Genomic DNA, 23,333 nt, shown 5'->3' with positions numbered 1-23,333 from the left:
CCACACACACCTCAACCACACACACCTCAACCACACACACCTCAACCACACACACCTCAACCACACACACCTCAACCACACACACCTCAACCACACACACCTCAACCACACACACCGCACAACACCACGTGTGTGTAATCACGAGCCGGGTCTGATTCTGATATGGCAAGCCATTTTTAAATTTATTCATTCCCAGATATGAATTCTTGATATCAACAATTCAATTTTCACGCAGAAATATGAATTATCGATATTTTCATTAGTCAAACGTTCCCTTTAGGCATTCTGTTAAATATATATAATGTTGCAACTAAGAATTGAGTTATAATTTCCATTTTATACATCAGAAATACAATTCTTATTAGTAAAAATCATAATTTTTAATAGCAATAATTACTTACTAGTAAAAAAAAAAAAATCCTGATATCAAGAACTCAACTGTTGAAATGTTTGATATCTGAAAATGTATTTAATATCAATAATTATAAGTATTTTAGATATCCAAAATGAAAATTTTTACTAGTAACAATCATGATATCAGAAATGAACATGGTCACTATATTGAGAAAATAATTATTGATATCAAAAATGAACATTTTACAATTGTTGATATAAAGAGCAGACATTTGCACTAATAACCACATAATTATTGAAATAAAAAATTATGATTTTTGCTAGTAAGTATTGTATTTCTGATGTGAAATGGGAATTTCCACTAGTAAAAATCATAATTTTTATACTAATAATTACATACTAGTGCAAATGTCTGCTCTTCATATCAACAATTGAAGTAAAACTGTTCATTTTTTATATCTGAAATTATGCTTCTAATTATTAATATCAGAAATACATTATCAGATATTAGAAATAACCAATTTAACATGTTGAAATACACTTACAGATATCAAGAATTGATTTTCACAAGTTGAAATTCCAATTTTATATCAGAAATACATAATTTTTTATATCAATAATAACTTACTAGTAAAAATATAAATTCCTGATTTCAAGAACTCAATTGTCACTAGTTGAAATGTTTGATATCTGAAAATGTATTTAATATCAATAGTTATTAGTATTTCAGATATCAAAAATGAAAATTTTTACTAGTAACAATCATGATATCAGAAATTAACATGGTCACTATAGTGAGAATAGAATTATTGATATCAAAAATGATGATTTTTACTATTGTTGATATAAAGAGCAGACATTTGCACTAGTAACCATGTAATTATTGAAGTCAAAAATTATGATTTTTGCTAGTAAGTATTGTATTTCTGATGTGAAATGGGAATTTCCACTAGTAATGTATAGGCCAGCAACTCGTCAATGTCAACCGTAAAGCGTCATGGCAGTGCATTAAAGTCGACTAGTCTGTGCAACCCCTAGTATGTAATTCTTGATATTTAAAAAATATGATTTTTACTGTGAAATTTTTAATCTTGATATCAAAAATGAAGATTTTTTTACTGTGAAAATGTAATTCTTGATATAAAAATTATGATTTTTACTGTGAAAATGTAATTCTTGATATCAAAAATGAAGATTTGTACTGTGAAAATGTAATTGTTGATATAAAAATGAAGATTTTTACAATGAAAATGTAATTCATGATATTAAAAATAATTATTTTTACTGCAAAAATGTAATTATTGATATAAAAAATTATGATTTTATTGCAAAAATGTCATTCTTGATATCAAAAATTATGATTTTTACTGTAAAAATGTAATTCTTGATATCAAAATTATGATTTTTACTGTGAAAATGTAATTCTTGATATCAAAAATTATGATTTTTACTGTGAAAATGTAATTCTTGATATCAAAAATTAAGATTTGTACTGAGAAAATGTAATTGTTAATCTAAAAATGAAGATTTTTACAATGAAAATGTAATTCATGATATAAAAAATTATTTTTACTGCAAAAATGTAATTATTGATATAAAAAATTATGATTTTATTGCAAAAATGTAATTCTTGATATAAAAAATTATGATTTTTACTGCAAAAATGTAATTATTGATATAAAAAAATATAATTTTATTGCAAAAATGTCATTCTTGATATCAAAAATTATGATTTTTACTGTAAAAATGTAATTCTTGATATAAAAATTATGATTTTTACTGTGAAAATGTAATTCTTGTATATATTTTTCACACACATATAAAAAAAATATGATTTTTACTGTAAAAAAAGTAATTATTGATATTGAAAAATGAAGATTTGTACTGTGAAAATGTAATTGTTGATATAAAAATGAAGATTTTTACAGTGAAAATGTAATTCATGATATCAAAAATTATTATTTTTACTGAAAAAATGTAATTATTGATATAAAAATTTGGATTTTATTGCAAAAATTTTATTCTTGATATCAAAAATTATGATTTTTATTGTGAAAATGTAATTCTTGATATCAAAAATTGATTTTTACTGTGAAAATGTAATTCTTGATATAAAAATTATGATTTTTACTGTGAAAATGTAATTCTTGATATAAAAAATTATGATTTTTACTGTAAAAAATGTAATTATTGATATTGAAAAATATATATTTTTAGGGTGAAAATGTAATTCTTGATATAAAAAATTATGATTTTTAATTTGAAAATGTGGTAATTCTTGATATAAAAAATATGATTTTTACTGTGAAAATTTAATTCTTGATATAAAAAATGATTTTTAGTGTGAAAATTGAATTCTTGATATCAAAAATTGCCATTGTTACTAGTAAAAATGTAATTCTTGATATAAAAAATGATTTTTACTGTGAAAATTGAATAGTTGATATCAAGAATTCATGTCTTGGGAATTAATAAACGTCAACACGGCTTGCCATATTCATAACAATCACATCCATGATATCAGAAATTAACATCGTCACAAGTGAGAAATAAATCAAAATGTTTCTAGTAGCAGTTCAATTGTTGATATCAAGAATAGGCATTTGCACTGGTAACCACGTAATTATTGATATCAAAAATATGTTTTTTTTCTAGTAAGAATTGTATTTCTGATGTGAAAAGGAAATTTCAACTAGTAAGAAATTAATTATTGATATCAACAATTTGAATTTGAATGGAAGCCTTTGGAGAGATTTCATTAGTGGACATACAATTACAGATTTCAGGAATTTTTGATATCAAAAATTCATATTTCTGAGAGTAACTTCATTGTTGATATCAAGAGTTCACATTTTTACTAGTGGAAATCTAGTTTCTGATATCCAGTAACTAGTGAAAATGTAATTGTTGATATTGAGATGAATAAAAGTCCAAACGTGAGTTTTTCGAGCTGTGTCTCATTGGTTCTCTGTGTATCTGATGTCCTCCGTCTCTTCAGCTCATTGTCTGGGGTTGTTTGCGTTATCTTTTGACCATCTGTGTGTTGGCTCTTGTCATTTACTGATATCATCGCTGTCCTGTCTCCAAAAATGCCACTTTTCAAGAAATGGAAAAACACTGTATTTTTTAAATAATTAAACACTGCGTTGGCAAAGCTGATATTGTGGCTTTATATATAGCATGTGTCATTATATTACAGTTTTTCTCAGTCGCTTTGGTACATTTCTCGAATCATCCTCGACATTTGCAAAATAGTAAGTGCATTTCTCAAAACAATTCGTACAAATAGCAAAACACCATGGATTACCTGCAAAAGCCAGTCTCTTTCTCAAAATCCTTAGTTCATCTCTCAAAAGTAAATATCTGTGTCAATGAACATGTCAGTGCCATCAGAATGACAAGTCCTTGTGTCATTGTGTATGAATAAGACGGTCAAATTGCTTAGTCATGTTGTCAATATAACCGTGTACACTGGAGGGATGTTCTGATGTAAATATGGCTAAAGTTTTGATGACAATTATTGTAAATTGTAGGTTACACCTTAGTGTATGTGGGAGTTTGATTGCAAGAGACTGGACAAGATTCACATTTACACTTTTACTGTTTGTACTGTAATTTGTTGACAGACCATGTCATTGCGATACAGAAAGGAAAAGACAGCACTGCATAGCACAACGAAAAAAAAAGAAAGAAAAAAAAGTAGAAATGTGAACGTCTAATGGAAATGTATAGAAATATGCTTGACATATTATGACAACTTGTTCAACCATTTTGCATGTAAAGGCTTATGCTATGAACTAATGCCTAAATGTTGTGGGGGTGAGACTATTCAACAGAGACCCATTATAATACATCCTGATCAACATGACATAAGCAATTGATAATGTAGGAAACAGCAGAGAATTGTACATAATCATTTGCATGGATGTACCAAAGCATTTGCAACTTGTTCAAAGAAATGAGAAACTGCTTTTTTGATGTCCACAAGTGACACAATGATGTGAAGATTGAACAGGTAGTTTTGAGAATTTCAATTCTGATCTGAGAAATGTACCAAAGCGACTGAGAAAAACTGTAATAACATATTACCAAAATCAAGCTTCAAATGAAGTTTTGTTTGACCAGAGACATATATATTTAAGACATAAATGTTTTGTCCATCATTAGAACAAACGTTTTTCATCGACGTACGGGTTATAAAGTTTACTGTAGCTCTGTGGACCCTCAGATTTTACTGTCATTTTGCCAAAAACTCATGTTATTAAAGGACATATTATGCAAAATTCACTTTAAACACAGATGTGTGTTAACAACCAGCCTATAATGGTAAAAATCTGTGATTTTTACTGTGAAATTTTAAATCTTGATATCAAAATTAATTATTTTTACTGTGAAAATGTAATTCTTGATATCAAAAATTATGATTTTTACTGTGAAAATGTAATTCTTGATACCAAAATTATGATTTTTACTGTGAAAATGTAATTCTTGATACCAAAATTATTATTTTTACTGTGAAAATTTAAATCTTGATGTCAAAAATGAAGATTTTTACTGTGAAAATGTATTATTGATATAAAAAATGATGATTTTTACGGTGAAATGTAATTCTTGATATCAAAAATTATGATTTTTACTGTGAAAATGTAGTTCTTGATACAAACATTTATTTTTACTGTGAAAATTAAAATTTTCATATCATAAATTGCCATTGTTACCAGTAAAAAACGAATTCCTGATATCAATAATTAGCATTTTAACGAGTGAAAATTGAATAGTTGATATCAAGAATTCATATCAAGAATTAAAAATCAATTTGCACTGGTAACCACGTAATTACTGCTATCAAAAATATGATTTTTACTGTGAAATGTTGTATCTTGATATCAAAAATGATGATTTTTTACTGTGAAAATGTAATTCTGTAATTCCATGATGGTAAAAATCCACACAATGCTTTCTCTTATCATCCCCATCAATCATTATCAATCTTTCATATTTCCCCCTAATCCTACGTAAGAGTAGGGAAGCCCCGCTTGCCTGCTGCTGATTGGCCCTTTCAGCATAGACACGCCCCTGAGTGAGAAGCACAATACTGTCTTAAAGGGACAGTTCACCCAAAAATGAAAATTCTGTCATCATTTGCTCACCCTCAAGTAGTTCCAAACCTGTATGAGTTTCTTTGTTCTGTTGAACACAAAAGAAGATATTTTGAAGAATGTTTGTAACCAGCCAGATAGAGCAACCATTGACTACCATAGTAGGGGAAAAATACTATGGTAGTCAATGGTTGCTCTATCTACTTGGTTACAAACATTCTTCACTCTATCTTCTTTTGTGTTCAACAGAACAAAGAAACTCATACAGGTTTGGAACAACTTGAGGGTGAGTAAATGATGACAGAATTTTCATTTTTGGGTGAACTGTCCCTTAAAGACAGTATTGACAATGACATGACGATGAATGCTAGACACACTCTTCTCCGCTCTTCAAAAACATAAAACATTAGCCTTTATATATATATATATGTAGAGTCATTCTTGAGTAAAGAAAACGCAGTATTTATTCACACAACTAGCTTTTTACTTCTACATGTGTAATGACAATAAACTTGAATCTAATCTAATCTTATTTACCATTGCACTGCAAACAAGCAGAGAAATCACGCTAGAGGTGGGCGGAGCTATGAGGTTTGACTGACAGTTTGAGGAGCCAATGGAGTTACGAGGTTTAGTCACAAGCGCTTTATAATACCTTTCATTTGTTAAGTTTTTGCATAGTATCATAAAATACCCTCAAAATTCTAAATAATAATCAGAAAATATTATTGAACAAAAATATATTACATAAAAATATGAGCTATGCAAGAGTGCATTCTACTGTCTGTTCAAAATACATGAGTTTAAGTATAAATCCACTGTTAAAAAGGGTTCAATATTCAATCGATTCATAAGGTTTCCAAAGTCAAAATCCTGTTGAATAATCATGATCTTAATATTGACCACAATAACCATATTCAAGCGTCTCTATAACCCTTCATCAGTCTCAGTCCAACACTACACCATCACGATGGTCTAAACTGACCTCCAGCAGAACTGTCAGCTCATACTCAAATCACAACACCAGAGAAAACACACAACAGTCCAGCTTCGCATTTACATTCATTTTCTCCAGCGGGAAATTGATTTTAAACGATAACTTATAAGCCTTTAAAGTCAGCCCTGCTGTGAGCTGCGAGGTTGTTAATCCAATGAGACTTATAAAGTGTTGTCTTGTTTGTTTCTAATAGTTTAAACTGTGTTTTCATTCAAAGACAAATTATAATAATTTTTTATATACTGTCATTTTAGAATTTAACATTTTATTTATTTTCTGCTTCTGAGATTCTTAACCTTTTTAATGCTTGAGTGTTGTGGGTGGTTGCTAGGGCATTGCTAAGATGTTCTGGGTTGCTAGGGTGTTGCTAAGACTTTCTGGGTTTCTAGGGTGTTGCTAGGGCATTGCTAAGATGTTCTGGGTTGCTAGGGTGTTGCTAAGACTTTCTGGGTTTCTAGGGTGTTGCTAGGGCGTTTCTAAAATGTTCTGGGTTGCTAGGGTGTTGCTAAGATTTTCTGGGTTGCTTGGGTGTAGCTAAGATGTTCTGGGTTTCTAGGATGTTGCTAGGGTGTTGCTAAATTGTTCTGAATTGCTAGGGAGTTGCTAGGGTGTTGCTAAAATGTTCTGGATTGCTAGGGTGTTGCTAGGGCATTGCTAAAATGTTCCTTTTTGCTAGGGTGTTGCTAAGATTTTCTGGGTTGCTAGTGTGTTGCTAAGATGTTCTGGGTTTCAAGGGTGTTGCTAGGGCGTTGCTAAGTTGTTCTGAGTTGCTAGGGTGTTGCTAGGGTGTTTCTAGGGCGTTATTAAAATGTTCTGGATTGCTAGGGTGTTGCTAGGGCATTGCTAAAATGTTCTGGGTTGCTAGGGTGTTACTAAGATGTTCTGGGTTGCTAGTGTGTTGCTATGATGTTCTGGGTTTCTAGGGTGTTGCTAGGGCGTTGCTACGTTGTTCTGAGTTACTAGGGTGTTGCTAGGGTGTTGCTAGGGCGTTGCTAAGATGTTCTGGATTGCTAGGGTGTTGCTAGGACGTTGCTAAGATGTTCTGGATTGCTAGGGTGTTGCTGAGATATTCTGGATTGCTAGGGTGTTGCTAAGATGTTCTGGGTTGCTAGGGTGTTGCTAGGACGTTGCTAAGATGTTCTGGATTGCTAGGGTGTTGCTAGGACGTTGCTAAGATGTTCTGGATTGCTAGGGTGTTGCTAGGACGTTGCTAAGATGTTCTGGATTGCTAGGGTGTTGCTGAGATGTTCTGGATTGCTAGGGCGGTGCTAAGATGTTCTGGGTTGCTAGGGTGTTGCTAAGATGTTCTGGGTTGCTAGGGTGTTGCTAGGACGTTGCTAAGATGTTCTGGATTGCTAGGGTGTTGCTAGGACGTTGCTAAGATGTTCTGGATTGCTAGGGTGTTGCTGAGATGTTCTGGATTGCTAGGGCGTTGCTAAGATGTTCTGGATTGCTAGGGTGTTGCTAGGACGTTGCTAAGATGTTCTGGATTGCTAGGGTGTTGCTAAGATGTTCTGGGTTGCTAGGGTGTTGCTAGGGCATTGCTAAAATTTTCTGGATTGCTAGGGTGTTGCTAGGACGTTGCTAAGAGGTTCTGGGTTGCTAGGGTGTTGCTAAGATGTTCTGGATTGCTAAGGTGTTGCTAAGATGTTCTGGGTTGCTAGGGTGTTGCTAGGGTGTTGCTAAAATGTTCTAGATTACTAGGGTGTTGCTAAGATGTTTTGGGTTGCTAGGGTGTTGCTAACCGCTGAAATGTCTTATATATATTTTAGGCTCCCGTTGTGACAACATGCCCCATTATAGAGGTCAACTGTGGTTAAATTAGCGTTTTTATTTTTCTTAGGCAATATATACTCAAAAATCACTCAGATTAACTGAAAAATATGCAATACGTGTTTATTTTGGAAATAAATTATTAATTTAATATTTTCGAACGTGATAGAGAAGCAGTGCTATTTTTAATTCATTTAATTACATTTTTATATATTTTGAACGTGTTTTTATCTTTGTATTTTCTGGTTTCATTTTTATTTTCATTTAATCATTTTGTTGTGTGTTTTTGTCATTTCTTATTAGCTGTTTTTTTCCCGTTAAACATGCCTATACAGTTTATATTTTTGTATATATATATATTTAAATGTAGATTGATTATAATAACCCAGCAGCTTCCGTGGCATCTCTGTTATTCACACTAAAGATATCTTTATTATTCAGCTTTATTTAGAGCTTTAGTCACTGTGTCGTCTTCATTTAGATGTAATTAGTCGTTTTCCAGGATTTGCGAGGCATTCCAGATTTTCAACAATGAATAATTGCAGAGTCAGTTTGACTCGAGGTCTAAATATAGGAAGAGGCTTTTGTTCAAATACTGTAGAGGTAATGATGGTGTTCATTTGGCTTCCTCTGACCAGCTGTATCCAGAGTCCTGGCCTCGAGGTTCACTTATAATGTTAATAAAGCCTTATTGCGTCTCCTAAAATTCCTCTATTGAATTATTGCACTGATATAATTCATATGATTTGTCTTTTTATTCTATCAAACATTATGTTATGCTTCATTCATGGTGTTAATAATAGAATGTATGATTGTGTAAAGTAGTGAAGCTGCCACAGAAAGTTCATCACGATCAACTAACAGAACTAAAAGGATCATATTCCACTGGCAAAATGAGTTTAAAATGTCCAGATGTGGTTAATGTTGTGATGTTGTGTGGCATATGCCGCTCTCCAGACCTCCGTCAGCAGTGAGAGTTGCTGAATCATGCAGCGCAAGACTCCCATATTCACACACACTGCCGAAAACAACCACATATTCCTGCTCCAGATATAACACACAGCACAAAAACACACTTCAGAGGAACACAAGAGCCTGCCGCTGAATTCATTTTCCGTTTTCATACGGATTTATTTGATATTATGTGAGTGCTGCCAATTCTGAGTAACGCTAATGTTGATTATAACCAGTCAATCAGCAATAAATCATCATCCTCAGAAACCGCATCATGTGATATAATGTGCCATCGTCCTTCTCGATATTCATAATGTCACACTGAAAAGCTTGAGATTTCATTAATTATGCCCTTTTCTCAATTTGTGCCTCATGATTGATGCTTGAGTGTTGTGGGTGGTTGCTAGGATGTTGCTAAGATGTTCTGGGTTGCTAGGGTGTTGCTAGAGTGTTGCTAAGATGTTCTGGGTTGCTAAGGTGTTGCTAGGGCGTTGCTAAGATGTTCTGGGTTGCTATGGTGTTGCTAGAGCATTGCTAAGATGTTCTGGGTTGCTATGGTGTTGCTAGAGCGTTGCTAAAATGTTCTGGGTTGCTATGGTGTTGATAGGGCATTGCTAAGATGTTCTGGGTTGCTAGAGCGTTGCTAAGATGTTCTGGGTTGCTAGAGCGTTGCTAAGATGTTCTGGGTTGCTATGGTGTTGATAGGGCATTGCTAAGATGTTCTGGGTTGCTAGAGCGTTGCTAAGATGTTCTGGGTTGCTATGGTGTTGCTAGAGCATTGCTAAGATGTTCTGGGTTGCTAGGGTGTTGGTAAAGCATTGCTAAGATGTTCTGGCTTTCTATGGTGTTGCTAGGGCATTGCTAAAATGTTCTGGGATGCTATGGTGTTGCTAGAGCATTGCTAAGATGTTCTGGGTTGCTAGGGTGTTGCTAGAGCATTGCTAAGATGTTCTGGCTTTCTATGGTGTTGCTAGGGCATTGCTAAAATGTTCTGGGTTGCTATGGTGTTGCTAGGGCGTTGCTAAGATGTTATGGGTTGCTATGGTGTTGCTAGAGCGTTGCTAAGATGTTCTGGGTTGCTATGGCGTTGCTAAGATGTTCTGGGTTGCTAGGGTGTTCCTAGAGCTTTGCTAAGATGTCCTGGGTTGCTAGGGTGTTGCTAGAGCGTTGTTAAGATGTTCTGGGTTGCTAGGGTGTTCCTAGAGCTTTTCTAAGATGTCCTGGGTTGCTAGGGTGTTCCTAGAGCGTTGTTAAGATGTTCTGGGTTGCTAGGGTGTTGCTAGAGCATTGCTAAGATGTTCTGGGGGTTCTATGGTGTTGCTAGGGCGTTGCTAAAATTTTCTGGGTTGCTATGGTGTTGCTAGGGCATTGCTAAGATGTTCTGGGTTGCTATGGTGTTGCTAGGGCGTTGCTAAGATGTTCTGGGTTGCTATGGTGTTGATAGAGCGTTGCTAAGATGTTATGGGTTGCTATGGTGTTGCTAAGATGTTCTGGGTTGCTAGGGTGTTGCTAAGATGTCCTGGTTTGCTAGGGTGTTGCTAGAGTGTTGCTAAGATGTTCTGGGTTGCTATGGTGTTGCTAGGGCGTTGCTCAAATGTTTTGGGTTGCTATGGTGTTTTGATAGGGCGTTGCTAAGATGTTCTGTGTTGCTATGGTGTTGCTAGGGCGTTGCTAATATGTTTTGGGTTGCTATGGTGTTGATATGGTGTTGCTAAGATGTTCTGGTTTGCTAGGGTGTTGCTGGAGCGTTGCTAAGATGTTATGGTGTTGCTAGGGCGTTGCTAAGAGGTCCTGGGTTGCTATGGTGTTGCTATGGTGTTGCTAATATGTTCTGGGTTTCTATGGTGTTGCTAAGATGTTCTGGGTCGCTAGGGTATTCCTAGAGCGTTGCTAAGATGTTATGATGTTGCAAGGGTGTTGCTAAGATGTTTTGGGTAGCTAAGGTGTTCCTAGGGCGTTGCTAAGATATTCTGGGTTGCTATGGTGTTGCTAGGGCATTGCTAAGATGTTATGGTGTTGCTATGGCGTTGCTAAGATGTTCTGGGTTGCTAGGGCATTGCTAAGATGTTCTGGGTTGCTAGGGTGTTGCTAAGATGTTCTGGGTTGCTAGGGTGTTGTTGTGTGTTTTGAAAGACCCTGGGTATCTGGATGTGGCTGTGGGATTTATTTATTCATTTTGCATGCATGAAATCAAATGTGTTCTGTTCATATTGAGACGATGTCGTGCAACATTAGAGAAAGTCTGCATTATAAAAGGGCAGATGATGGATGTGTGTAACGCATTAATATCTGTCCTGTGCGGGTTATGAATCGGCATCAGCTTCCATCTTTCACACAGTGTTCCTGTTATGAGCTCTTCATCTGACTGACATTGAGCATTATTATTATTATTATTAATATAAAAGGACAGATTTCCCTGATGATGATGATGATGATGATGATGATGATGATGCACTAGCGCATATTGAAGACTCTATGAATGACTGTAGAGGGGATTATGTAAGTAGATTTAGATGTGTTGTTGTGAAATGGCTGGTGATTTGATGATCCTCCATCATGCCTCAATAACACTTAAAGGTTATCCTCATCGCGATGACCTTTACACATCATTGAGGCATGACTGAGCTGGAATATAGGATTAATGCCGCATGCATTTGCTTTATTACTGTATATTATTGTGTATTGTATGATATATATAATAAATGCATGGCTTACTTCCCCACGAAGTTCTCGAGCACGGAGCTTTTCCCGGCGCTCTGTCCGCCCACCACCGCGATCTGCGGCAGGTCCAGCTCGGCGTTCTGGCCGATCTGGGAGAACGCGTCCTGCATTCGGTTGACCAGAGGAATCAGATCCTCCATCCCCCGGTTCCCCATCGCGGCTGACCGGCACCTGCTCGAGCTCTCCCCGGAGAAACAGCGATCCCGCTTTCAGGACGTCTTAATTCGGCATTGATTTATTCCGGAGCTCTTCTTGTCGTTCTCTCTCTTTCTTTCTTTCTATCTCTGTGTGCGTCTGTGTCAGTCCGCAGTCCTCCTGAGATGATGAGCTGCTTTTCTCAGAGAGCGCGCACGGGCACGCGCTGCAGATCCGCGTTCTCTCACTAGGCGGCGCGCTTGTCAAAGTTAAAGCAATTTCATGGCATTTCAGTAGATCTATCTATCTATCTATCTATCTATCTATCTATCTATCTATCTATCTATCTATCTATCTATCTATCTATCTATCTATCTATCTATCTATCTATCTATCTATCTATCTATCTATCTATCTATCTATCTATCATCCATCCATCCACGCATCATCCATCCATCCATCATCCACGCATCATCCATCCATCCATCATCCATCCAACCATCATCCATCCACCCATCATCCATCCATCCACCCATCATACATCCACGCATCATCCATCCATCCATCCATCCAACCAACCATCATCCATCCACCCATCATCCAACCATCCACCCACCCATCAATCCACCCACCCATCATCCATCAATCATCCACCCATCATCCATTCAACCATCATCCACGCATCATCCTTCCATCCACCCATCATCCACCCATCATCCACCCATCATCCATCCATCCATCCACCCATCATCCTTCCATCCACCCATCATCCACCCATCATCCATCCACCCACCCATCATCCATCCATCCACCCATCATCCATCCATCCACCCATCATCCACCCACCCATCATCCATCCATCCACCCATCATCCACCCACCCATCATCCACCCATCCACCCATCATACATCATCCACCCATCATCCATCTATCCACCCATCATACATCATCCACCCATCATCCATCCATCCACCCATCATCCACCCATCATCCATCCATCCATCCACCCATCATCCTTCCATCCACCCATCATCCATCCACCCACCCATCATCCATCCATCCACCCATCATCCACCCATCCACCCATCATCCACCCACCCATCATCCACCCATCCACCCATCATACATCATCCACCCATCATCCACCCATCCACCCATCATACATCATCCACCCATCATCCACCCACCCATCATCCACCCATCCACCCATCATACATCATCCACCCATCATCCACCCATCCACCCATCATACATCATCCACCCATCATCCATCCATCCACCCATCATCCACCCAAACATGTATTTCCTGAAAAACCACTGCTTTGTGCAAAAACACTAAACATACACAAACTCACAGTCCACACAAATCAACCAATTTAGTTTATACAGTAACAAGTCAAATGAACAAAATGCACAAAATATACAATACATGATACAAAATGCATTGAAAAATTGTGAAATCCACCCATCATCCATCCATCCACCCATCATGCATCATCCACCCATCATCCATCCATCCACCCACCATCCATCTTTCCACCCATCATAAATCATCCACCCATCATCCATCCATCCACCCATCATCCATCCATCCACCCATCATGCATCATCCACCCATCATCCACCCATCCATCCACCCACCATCCATCTTTCCACCCATCATACATCATCCACCCACCATCCATCCATCCACCCATCATCCACCCATCCACCCATCATACATCATCCACCCATCATGCATCATCCACCCATCATGCATCATCCACCCATCATCCATCCATCCACCCACCATCCATCATCCACCCACCATCCATCTTTCCACCCATCATACATCATCCACCCACCATCCATCCATCCATCCACCCATCATCCATCCATCCACCCATCATGCATCATCCACCCATCATCCATCCATCCACCCACCATCCATCATCCACCCACCATCCATCTTTCCACCCATCATACATCATCCACCCACCATCCATCCATCCACCCATCATCCACCCATCCACCCATCATACATCATCCACCCACCATCCATCCATCCACCCATCATCCACCCATCCACCCATCATACATCATCCACCCATCATCCATCCATCCACCCATCATACATCATCCACCCATCATCCATCCACCCATCATGCAGCATCCACCCATCATCCATCCACCCACCCATCATCCATCTATTCACCCATCATGCATCATCCACCCATCATCCATCCATCCACCCATCATGCATCATCCACACATCATCCATCCATCCACCCATCATGCATCATCCACCCATCATCCACCCGTCATCCATCATTCATCCATCCATCCACCCATCATACATCATCCACCCATCATCCATCCATCCACCCATCATACATCATCCACCCATCATCCATCATCCACCCATCATCCATCCTTCCACCCATCATACATCATCCACCCACCATCCATCCATCCACCCATCATCCACCCATCCACCCATCATACATCATCCACCCATCATCCATCCATCCACCCATCATACATCATCCACCCATCATCCATCCACCCATCATGCAGCATCCACCCATCATCCATCCATCCACCCATCATCCATCCATTCACCCATCATGCATCATCCACCCATCATCCATCCATCCACCCATCATGCATCATCCACCCATCATCCATCCATCCACCCATCATGCATCATCCACCCATCATCCATCATTCATCCACCCATCATACATCATCCACCCATCATCCATCCATCCACCCATCATACATCATCCACCCATCATCCATCCATCCACCCATAATCCATCCATCTACCCATCATCCATCCACCCATCATCCATCATCCACCCATCATCCATCCATCCACCCATCATCCATCCACCCATCATCCATCCACCCATCATCCATCCACCCATCATCCACCCATCATCCATCCACCCATCATCCATCCATCCACCCATCATCCACACATCATCCACCCATCATCCATCCACCCATCATCCACCCATCATCCACCCATCATCCACACATCATCCACCCATCATCCATCATCCACCCATCATCCATCATCCACACATCATCCACCCATCATCCATCATCCACCCATCATCCACCCATCATCCATCATCCACCCATCATCCACCCATCATCCATCCATCCACCCATCATCCACACATCATCCATCCACCCATCATCCATCCACCCATCATCCATCCATCCACCCATCATCCACCCATCATCCATCCACCCATCATCCACACATCATCCACCCATCATCCATCATCCACCCATCATCCATCATCCACACATCATCCACCCATCATCCACCCATCATCCATCCATCCACCCATCATCCATCCATCCATCATCCACACATCATCCACCCATCCACACATCATCCACCCATCATCCATCCATCCACCCATCATCCACACATCATCCACCCATCATACATCCTCCACCCATCATCCATCCACCCACCATCCACCCAAACATGTATTTCCTGAAAAACCACTGCTTTGTGCAAAAACACTAAACATACACAAACTCACAGTCCACACAAATCAACTAATTTAGTTTATACAGTAACAAGTCAAATGAACAAAATGCACAAAATAAACAATAAATGATACAAAATGCATTGAAAAAATGTGAAATGCGTCGCAGAATGTCACTGATTGTGATCCGCCATGTTTGTGTGCGTGTGTGCAGGCGCTCGAGTGAGTGCGACGCGCCGTGTGTCCTCCAGTCCTGCGGGGGCGCTGTGTGACGAGCGGCCGCCACCGCCGCGCTCAGACTCAGACCGGTCGGTGAGAGTGTGTGTGTGTTAGCAGCACGGCGCTAATGTGACAGAGGAACTTTCAACAGGCTGTCGCTCTTTTCTCCTCTATTAAACTCACAACCCCGGCAGCAAAGTTGGTGAGTACTAGCTTTAATTCTGCAGATAAACGGACACAAAGGCTCAAAATAGCAATATTGTGAGCGAGGCTTGTGGGCGGGCGCTGATGTTGTCGTGTTTATGACAGCTAGCGCATTAGCACATAGCGCAGGATAAAGATTACGGCTCTGTCCTAAACCCTGAGTTTCATATCTGGACAGCATATTAAGGCATAATTTCACTGGTTTGGTTCATAAAAGTGCAGCTGTGTGCGCCCGGGATGCCGTAAAGGCTGTTGTGTGTGTCGGGAGCGAGGGTTTGAGACGCCGTGGTTTGTTTTGTCTGGATTATTTGTTCGCGTTTCAGCCTCTCAGAGCCCAAATATGATCCTCCTCGTGTCCGAGACCCCATCCTAACATTAATAAACTGGCTTTTATAAACACACACACACATTATACGCAGACAAATTAATTTTATGCGTCTAAAAATAGATTCTATTAATTTACATTATTATATATATATTTACTACGCACTATAGTAATGTGCTCTTAAATGTATTTATTTATATTGTTATTTATTTTTAATGTATTAATTTTAATTGAGTTTGATTCATAGGTTAACTAAACAATATTAATTTATTTATTTTAATCTATTTAATTAACTAATCTTGTTTGTTTAATTAATGTACATTATTTATTTAATAAAAAATATATTGTTTATATATTTTTATTTACACTAATTATATTTTATTTATTTTAATTGTATTCATCTAAATATAAATTATATTAAATTACATTATATTTAGTAATGTACTCTTAAATGTATTGTATTTATTAATTTTATTTGTATTTATTCATTTTAATTGAATTTGAATTTAATAGATTAATAACTAACCTTTATTTTTATTTTAATCACTTTTCTATTTATTTAATTGATTAACTAATCATGTTTATTTAATCACATTTTATTCATTTTTTACTCTTTTACATCATATTCTAAAGATTTATTTTTTCAATGCTGCTTGACTCTTGCGTTGTCATTGCCAGATCTTGAGCAGAAGTGATGATGAAAAATGTTGTGGTGATATTTTCATATTTTCATCAAGAGGTGCATCAATTTTTGCTCAAGATCTTGTATTGTCCAGCGGTGTGTGAAGTCTCCTCCAGCACAGACTTTCAGGAGAAACCACACACACACACACACACACACACACACACACACACACACACACACACACACACACACACACACACACACACACACACACACACACACACACACACACACACACACTCACACACTACCCCTAAACCTACCCATCACACACACACACACACACACACACACACACACACACACACACACACACACTACCCCTAAACCTACCCATCACACACACACACACACACACACACACACACACACACACACACACACACACACACACACTACCCCTAAACCTACCCATCACACACACACACACACACACACACACACACACACACACACACACACACACTACCCCTAAACCCACACACACAACTCCAACCCCTAAACCTACCCATCACACACACACACACACACACACACACACACACACACACTACCCCTAAACCTACACACACACACACACACACACACATACACACACTACCCCTTAACCTACCCATCACACACACACACACACACACACACACACACACACACACACACACACACTACCCCTAAACCTACCCATCACACACACACACACACTACCCCTAAACCCACACACACAACTCCAACCCCTAAACCTACACACACACACACATACACACACTACCCCTTAACCTACCCATCACACACACACACACACACACACACACACACACACTACCCCTAAACCTACCCATCTCACACACACACACACACACACACACACACACACACACACACACACACACACACTACCCCTAAACCTACCCATCTCACACACACACACACACACACACACACACACACACACACACACTACCCCTAAACCTACACACACAACTCCAACCCCTAAACCTACACACACACACACATACACACACTACCCCTTAACCTACCCATCACACACACACACACACACACACACACACACACACACACACACACACACACACACACACACACTACCCCTAAACCTACCCATCACACACACACACACACACACACTACCCCTAAACCTACCCATCACACACACACACACACACACACACACACACACACTACATTTTTCTTTTAACACTGATTAACGCACATACATAAGATCGTATCGTTTAAATATAATGAAATCTCCAGCGTTCGTTTCAACCAGTGACGTTACTTTAGACCTAATATTTGCACGCATACTATTGCACTATTTACATCCGCGAAAGACATAACCAACTGTGTTTGTGACTACTCACTAAAGATTGACATTTTTGACATAATTTTGTGTGTATTTGACTGAGGAAAAACAATTTAATTTGGAATGCGCGAGCTCTTTAGGCCTGAGCTCTTTAGGCCTGTGTGTGTGTGTGTGTGTGTGTGTGTGTGTGTGTGTGTGTGTGTGTGTGTGTGTGTGTGTGTGTGTGTGTGTGTGTGTGTGTGTGTGTGTGTGTGTGTGTGTGTGTGTGTGTGTGTGTGTGTGTGTGTGTGTGTGTGTGTGTGTGTTTGTTGTTGGCATGAGCGCAAAGAAAGCTCTCTCTCAAAGAGCTCTCATCCCATATGTATTACGAAATGCTATAAAATCGCATGTTCAAATTGGCGAGGTTTAAAGAGACGTGGGCAGTGATTTCCGTCAGCTGTCCCGAAACGGAAGCGAAAGTGTTGAATCTGAGCGCGCAGATGCTTTTATAGTCCATGCATGATGTCTTTTGAAGCCAGAAGCATTTTGCTCATTTTGAGAGAATGGAGACGCGCAGTAATGCTGAAATTACTTACAAAAAAGTTTCCAAATGACTGATTAATGTGATAATCTTTGTTGATTCATTTAATAATAAACATTTGCGGTAATTTCCCGCTTCATAAACCCAAAACTTGCGAGAGTGAGTAAAATTATGCGCAATACCCGCATCAAAATTCAGACCCTGTATGGTATCGATTTAATATCGGTACTTCGGTATTAGATTGTGGTACCGTACCAAAGCCAAAATTGTGGTATCGAGCCATCCCTAGTGTGTGTGTGTGTTTATATGGAGTAACTCTTCTGTGTGTGTGTCCAGACTGAAGTGGAGAATCTGTGTGTACGTCAGGAGGATGTTCAACCCTCACCAGCACCAGCAGCAGCAGCAGCAGCAGCAGTTCCAGCAGCACCTGCGTCAGCTCCAACAGCTGTTCCAGCAGCAGACGCCTCCACCTCCTCCTCCACCTCCTCCACCACAGCAGCAGCAGGCCGCCCATCACATCTCACACCACCATCAGGCCGCACGGTGCGACTTCAGACCGCTTTCTCCACACATATTCAGGGCTCTAGACTAGTGTTAGACCGATATATCGGCCGATATTTGTGATTTTTACGTGTATCGGCCGATATAAGGCTGCTGCGTTCGCCGATATTTTTTCCCCTGCATTATTTCCAGACAGGCGTCCACAGGGCAGCTCTCGCCGTCTTCAAACTCTCTCGCTCTCCCTCGCGCATATTAATCAAAATCAATTGAGAATTGACCAGGGCTCTGAACCGGTTCAAGGAACGAAAACCGGAAACGAACGAAATTTTAAGAGGAACAAAAACGGAAACGAAATCAAAATCAATTTGAATCGTTCTGAACAGAAACGTTAATTTGAAATGACCATTAACCGGTTAATAACGTTATTTTATCGTTCTCTTTAATATTTTAATTTGGCAGTGACCAATCATGAATAGAGTAGCTACAACATGTGACGTTGACGGATCAAGCGTGAGTGAAATGCCCGCGCACCATCATCTATGAATCTACCGTCAGTATGAGCGCGCGCAATCCGCGCATTTTCATGCCTCAAGTACATTTCTTTCCCCGCTGAGGTCATCAATGAAAGCGCAGGTATTGGAGGACATTCTTTTCGAACGTTTAAATAAGCAGTGCAGACTTTAAGCTCAAATAGACTGATTTAGGCTAGTTTATGGATTCCGTTTAAGCCTATCCAAGTAGGCTATAGCATCTATCAAACATTTGTCCTATAGTCTTTCAGATTGCCAACAGGACAGGTCAGTGTTTTCTATATAGACGGCTGATGCTTCGTATTAAATGGTATGTTATGCATTAAATGATCAAGCTTTATTAGCTGACTGAATTTGATTGTGATGTAGGGGTGTAACGGTACACAAAACTGACGGTTCGGTACGTACCTCGGTTTTGAAGTCACGGTTCGGTACGAGTTCGGTACAGCAGATTTACAAAATTGCTTTTTATTTATTTTTTATATTTAACAGTGGTTTACTGGAGAAAAAAGTGTCCTTGAATGAATTAAATTATATCTAAAAGTTTATTTAAGATATTTCTGTAAATGATATAGGGAGCCCTTACTTGTACATTAATATTAAAGGTTCACAACAGAGCCCAAACTATTAGCCTAAATTCAGTTGCTATTTATTTTTAGGTATAATAATCAACACTCAAATAACACATTGTGTGCAAATATGTAAACTTCACATAAGGCAGTTTTTGCATTAACTTCTAAATCTAATTATAAAATAGTTTTTTTCTCCAAATCGTTGTTGAAATATAATAATTTATATACAGTGTTTGTCATTTTCATGACAGGTTTATTTAACATGCATGAAATAATCAAGACATCACTAACAAGTTAAGTAGAATATAATGAATATAACGGCTAATATAGAGCATATATTTAGCGAAAGAGTTGATTTCTCTAGTGAATAAAATTCTGTGGACACTGAATGACTGCCTGAGGTAAATGTGATGCTAACGTTACATGACATTGTTTAGTTCACAAGCAGTTATATTGACATCTTTCCGCAGTTGAAACACTGATTTAGCGATTACACCACATATATACATGACAGTAAATTGTAATGTATCCTCAGCATACCTTCAGATCGTCATTCATGTTTATTCTTGAATCTTTAGTAACAGATGATCGATCGCCTTCACAGATGATCGCGCGTGCGCGTCGCGCGGCCGCTTGAACTGTGATCAGTGACCAGTCACGCCACATAGAGCGTCAAAACGGCATTTATCTTTTGAATTTCGTGATAATATGGACTGAATACTTAATATGTTCGTGTGGGAACTCGGATTGAAGTGTGTTCCGCGCTTACAACAAGCCGACAGTGAACTGTTAAAGATTACATTCATAACCGTTCGGTACACGCGTGCACCGTACCGGAAGCCCTGTACCGAAACGGTTCAATACGAATACGTGTACCGTTACACCCCTAATGTGATGCAAGGACGTGTTGCGCAGTGTTTGCTTTGAAATTACCATGCAGTTGACGGTGCATTAATGGTTATCCAGTTTATTTATTCTTTATTCATACATTTTTTAAAACAAGTCGTGTTGAAAAAAAGTTATGCAACGTTACAAAGAATGTTATCACTCTTCTGAAAAGAATTCGGCATAAGAGCCACTTTCGATTGTCTAACGCTCCATTAAAACAGGTCCGCTGTTTATGCTTTGTAATTAATGCATGTATTTCTGTTGTGGTTTTAAAAATGTTATGAAATAAATATTCAAGTTTAATTACCATGCTTTATATTATTATTCAGTGAAAATAAGTCTATTTATACATATTTGTTTAAAGTATAGGCTAAATTAAAATAACGTTATTAACCGGTATTTTTTCAAATCAAACCGTTTTCGGAACAGTAATGTTTAATGAGGAACGCAAAAACGGAAACGCTATAATATCGATTCTGCTCGGAGTGAACCAATTTATATTTTTTTCCGTTTTTAAGCCCTGGAATTGACACGATGGTAAAAGGTCAGGGTGTCCGCGGGGTTGTAAAAGGTAGTAAATGAAATTAGCCAAAATTAAGGCCATTAAAAAGTAGTAAACGTCATCTGACGAGGTATTACATTTTTAGAGCCCAATTTTTTTTAGATACATTTTCAATTTGTGTTCAGTACAGGCCTTTTTTTCTAAAATTCGCGTGGATTTATTTATATGTTGAGAGTAGGACCTGCGCGATATCATGTGAGGTGGTGTTCGTTCGCGCGCGCGTGCTGGCTGTCAAACATGTACGCGAGCTCGCTTTCATTCAGTAATTAAAGCATGGGGAAATGCAAGTTCTCGGACCTCTGGCTGGAGGACTCACGATTTAAAGACTGGCTTAGGCCAGTAGTTTGCAACAGCCGCGAGGCTTATTGCCACGTCTGCAAGAAGACCATAACTTGGGTGGGTGTGAATGGCGTCAAATCGCATGTAAGTTAATCAAATAGCCACCAAGATGCGCGGACGTAGCGAGCAGCTTCCCATATCAATGTTCTGCGCTACGGATCGACGGATCGTCGAGCGTGACTCGTCTGCTCACTGTACGAGTGAAATATGCGCGAAAAACCTATAATAGAGAGCTAGCCTATCAAATGCATCAGCTATCGATATCAAGAGGATTTAGCATTTACAATGTATGTATATAAATGATCATTATTATTATTAGGGTAGGCCTACTTTTATTATTAAATTGATATTGCATTTAATTTGCCCACGTGATAACTTCATAATGCATCAATGGATAACCGACGCTGCATAATAAAAGAATAGATAGATTAGCTTGCTCCTCATTATTTAAATACATTTTGCCCAATTAAACAAGGAATTATAGGCCTATAATTAAAATGATTATCAGTCTATAATATGTCAGAACACTACAATAATATCAGAAAGTAAGAGCAGCTTTATTTCAACATATTTCAACAATTTGTTTAACACGAAATGGGCCTATACTTCTCTTCTAATTTGTTTCACAATATGGGCCACAAGAGAAATATTAAGAAAATATAAATTCAGACAGTTATAGGCTATACGTTATCAGCATTAAAGCAGATTTATATAAATAAAGAGATATCTCTTGTCTCTGTGAGAATATGCGCAGAAAGATTTTACGTTCACTTTCTGTAGTGAATAATTGACTAGGTTTGAGACTTCACGACTCTCGCGCACATTGTGTTTTTGTTGATATCCACTGACTCGCCTTCATGATTTAACCCTCTGGTCCTCTTCCTTTAGGGGTCACACTCGTCTCCTTCACGGTCAAAAGTGACCGAAGCCTTAAAATGTCACTCTTTTTTTCTTCAGGAAAACCTTTGTAATATATTTTTGTTCAATAATATGTTTTGATAATTATTTAGAATTTTGAAGGGATTCTATGGTACTATGCAATAATTATAAAATTTTAATGAGCAATTTTTTCCATTAGAATTAATATTTAATTTTCCAAAAATGCAACATTTCACATTACAATAGAGTGCAGGCCTTTAAAAT

General features: G+C 38.4%; 2 protein-coding genes across 3 annotated transcripts in view; one reads left to right on the top strand and one right to left on the bottom strand.

Annotated features, from left to right (window-relative positions):
- The window catches only part of dnm1a (dynamin 1a), a gene marked incomplete at its 3' end in the record, with an annotated part of 66,004 nt that extends 53,816 nt beyond the window's left edge, over positions 1-12,188 (bottom strand). Inside the window, exon 1 of the mRNA XM_079814233.1 lies at positions 11,893-12,188. Coding sequence (XP_079670359.1) covers positions 11,893-12,053 — 161 coding nt within the window. The 5' untranslated portion in view covers positions 12,054-12,188. The remainder of the gene's footprint in view (positions 1-11,892) is intronic.
- A 3,628-nt stretch (positions 12,189-15,816) lies between these two features.
- The window catches only part of ciz1a (cdkn1a interacting zinc finger protein 1a), a 43,755-nt gene continuing 36,238 nt past the window's right edge, over positions 15,817-23,333 (top strand). The window contains exons 1-2 of one of the 2 annotated variants that reach the window (XM_079815395.1): positions 15,817-15,945; positions 19,135-19,341. In XM_079815395.1, the coding sequence (XP_079671521.1) occupies positions 19,169-19,341 (173 nt within the window). In that variant the 5' untranslated portion in view covers positions 15,817-15,945; positions 19,135-19,168. The remainder of the gene's footprint in view (positions 15,946-19,134; positions 19,342-23,333) is intronic. The other variant, XM_079815394.1, reaches the window with a different exon arrangement.

This window comes from Gobio gobio (assembly GCF_949357685.1).
Source record: "Gobio gobio genome assembly, chromosome: 4".
Lineage (NCBI taxonomy): Eukaryota > Metazoa > Chordata > Actinopteri > Cypriniformes > Gobionidae > Gobio > Gobio gobio.
Note: the sequence above shows the minus strand (reverse complement) of the source record. Positions and strands in the feature narration are given on the sequence as shown.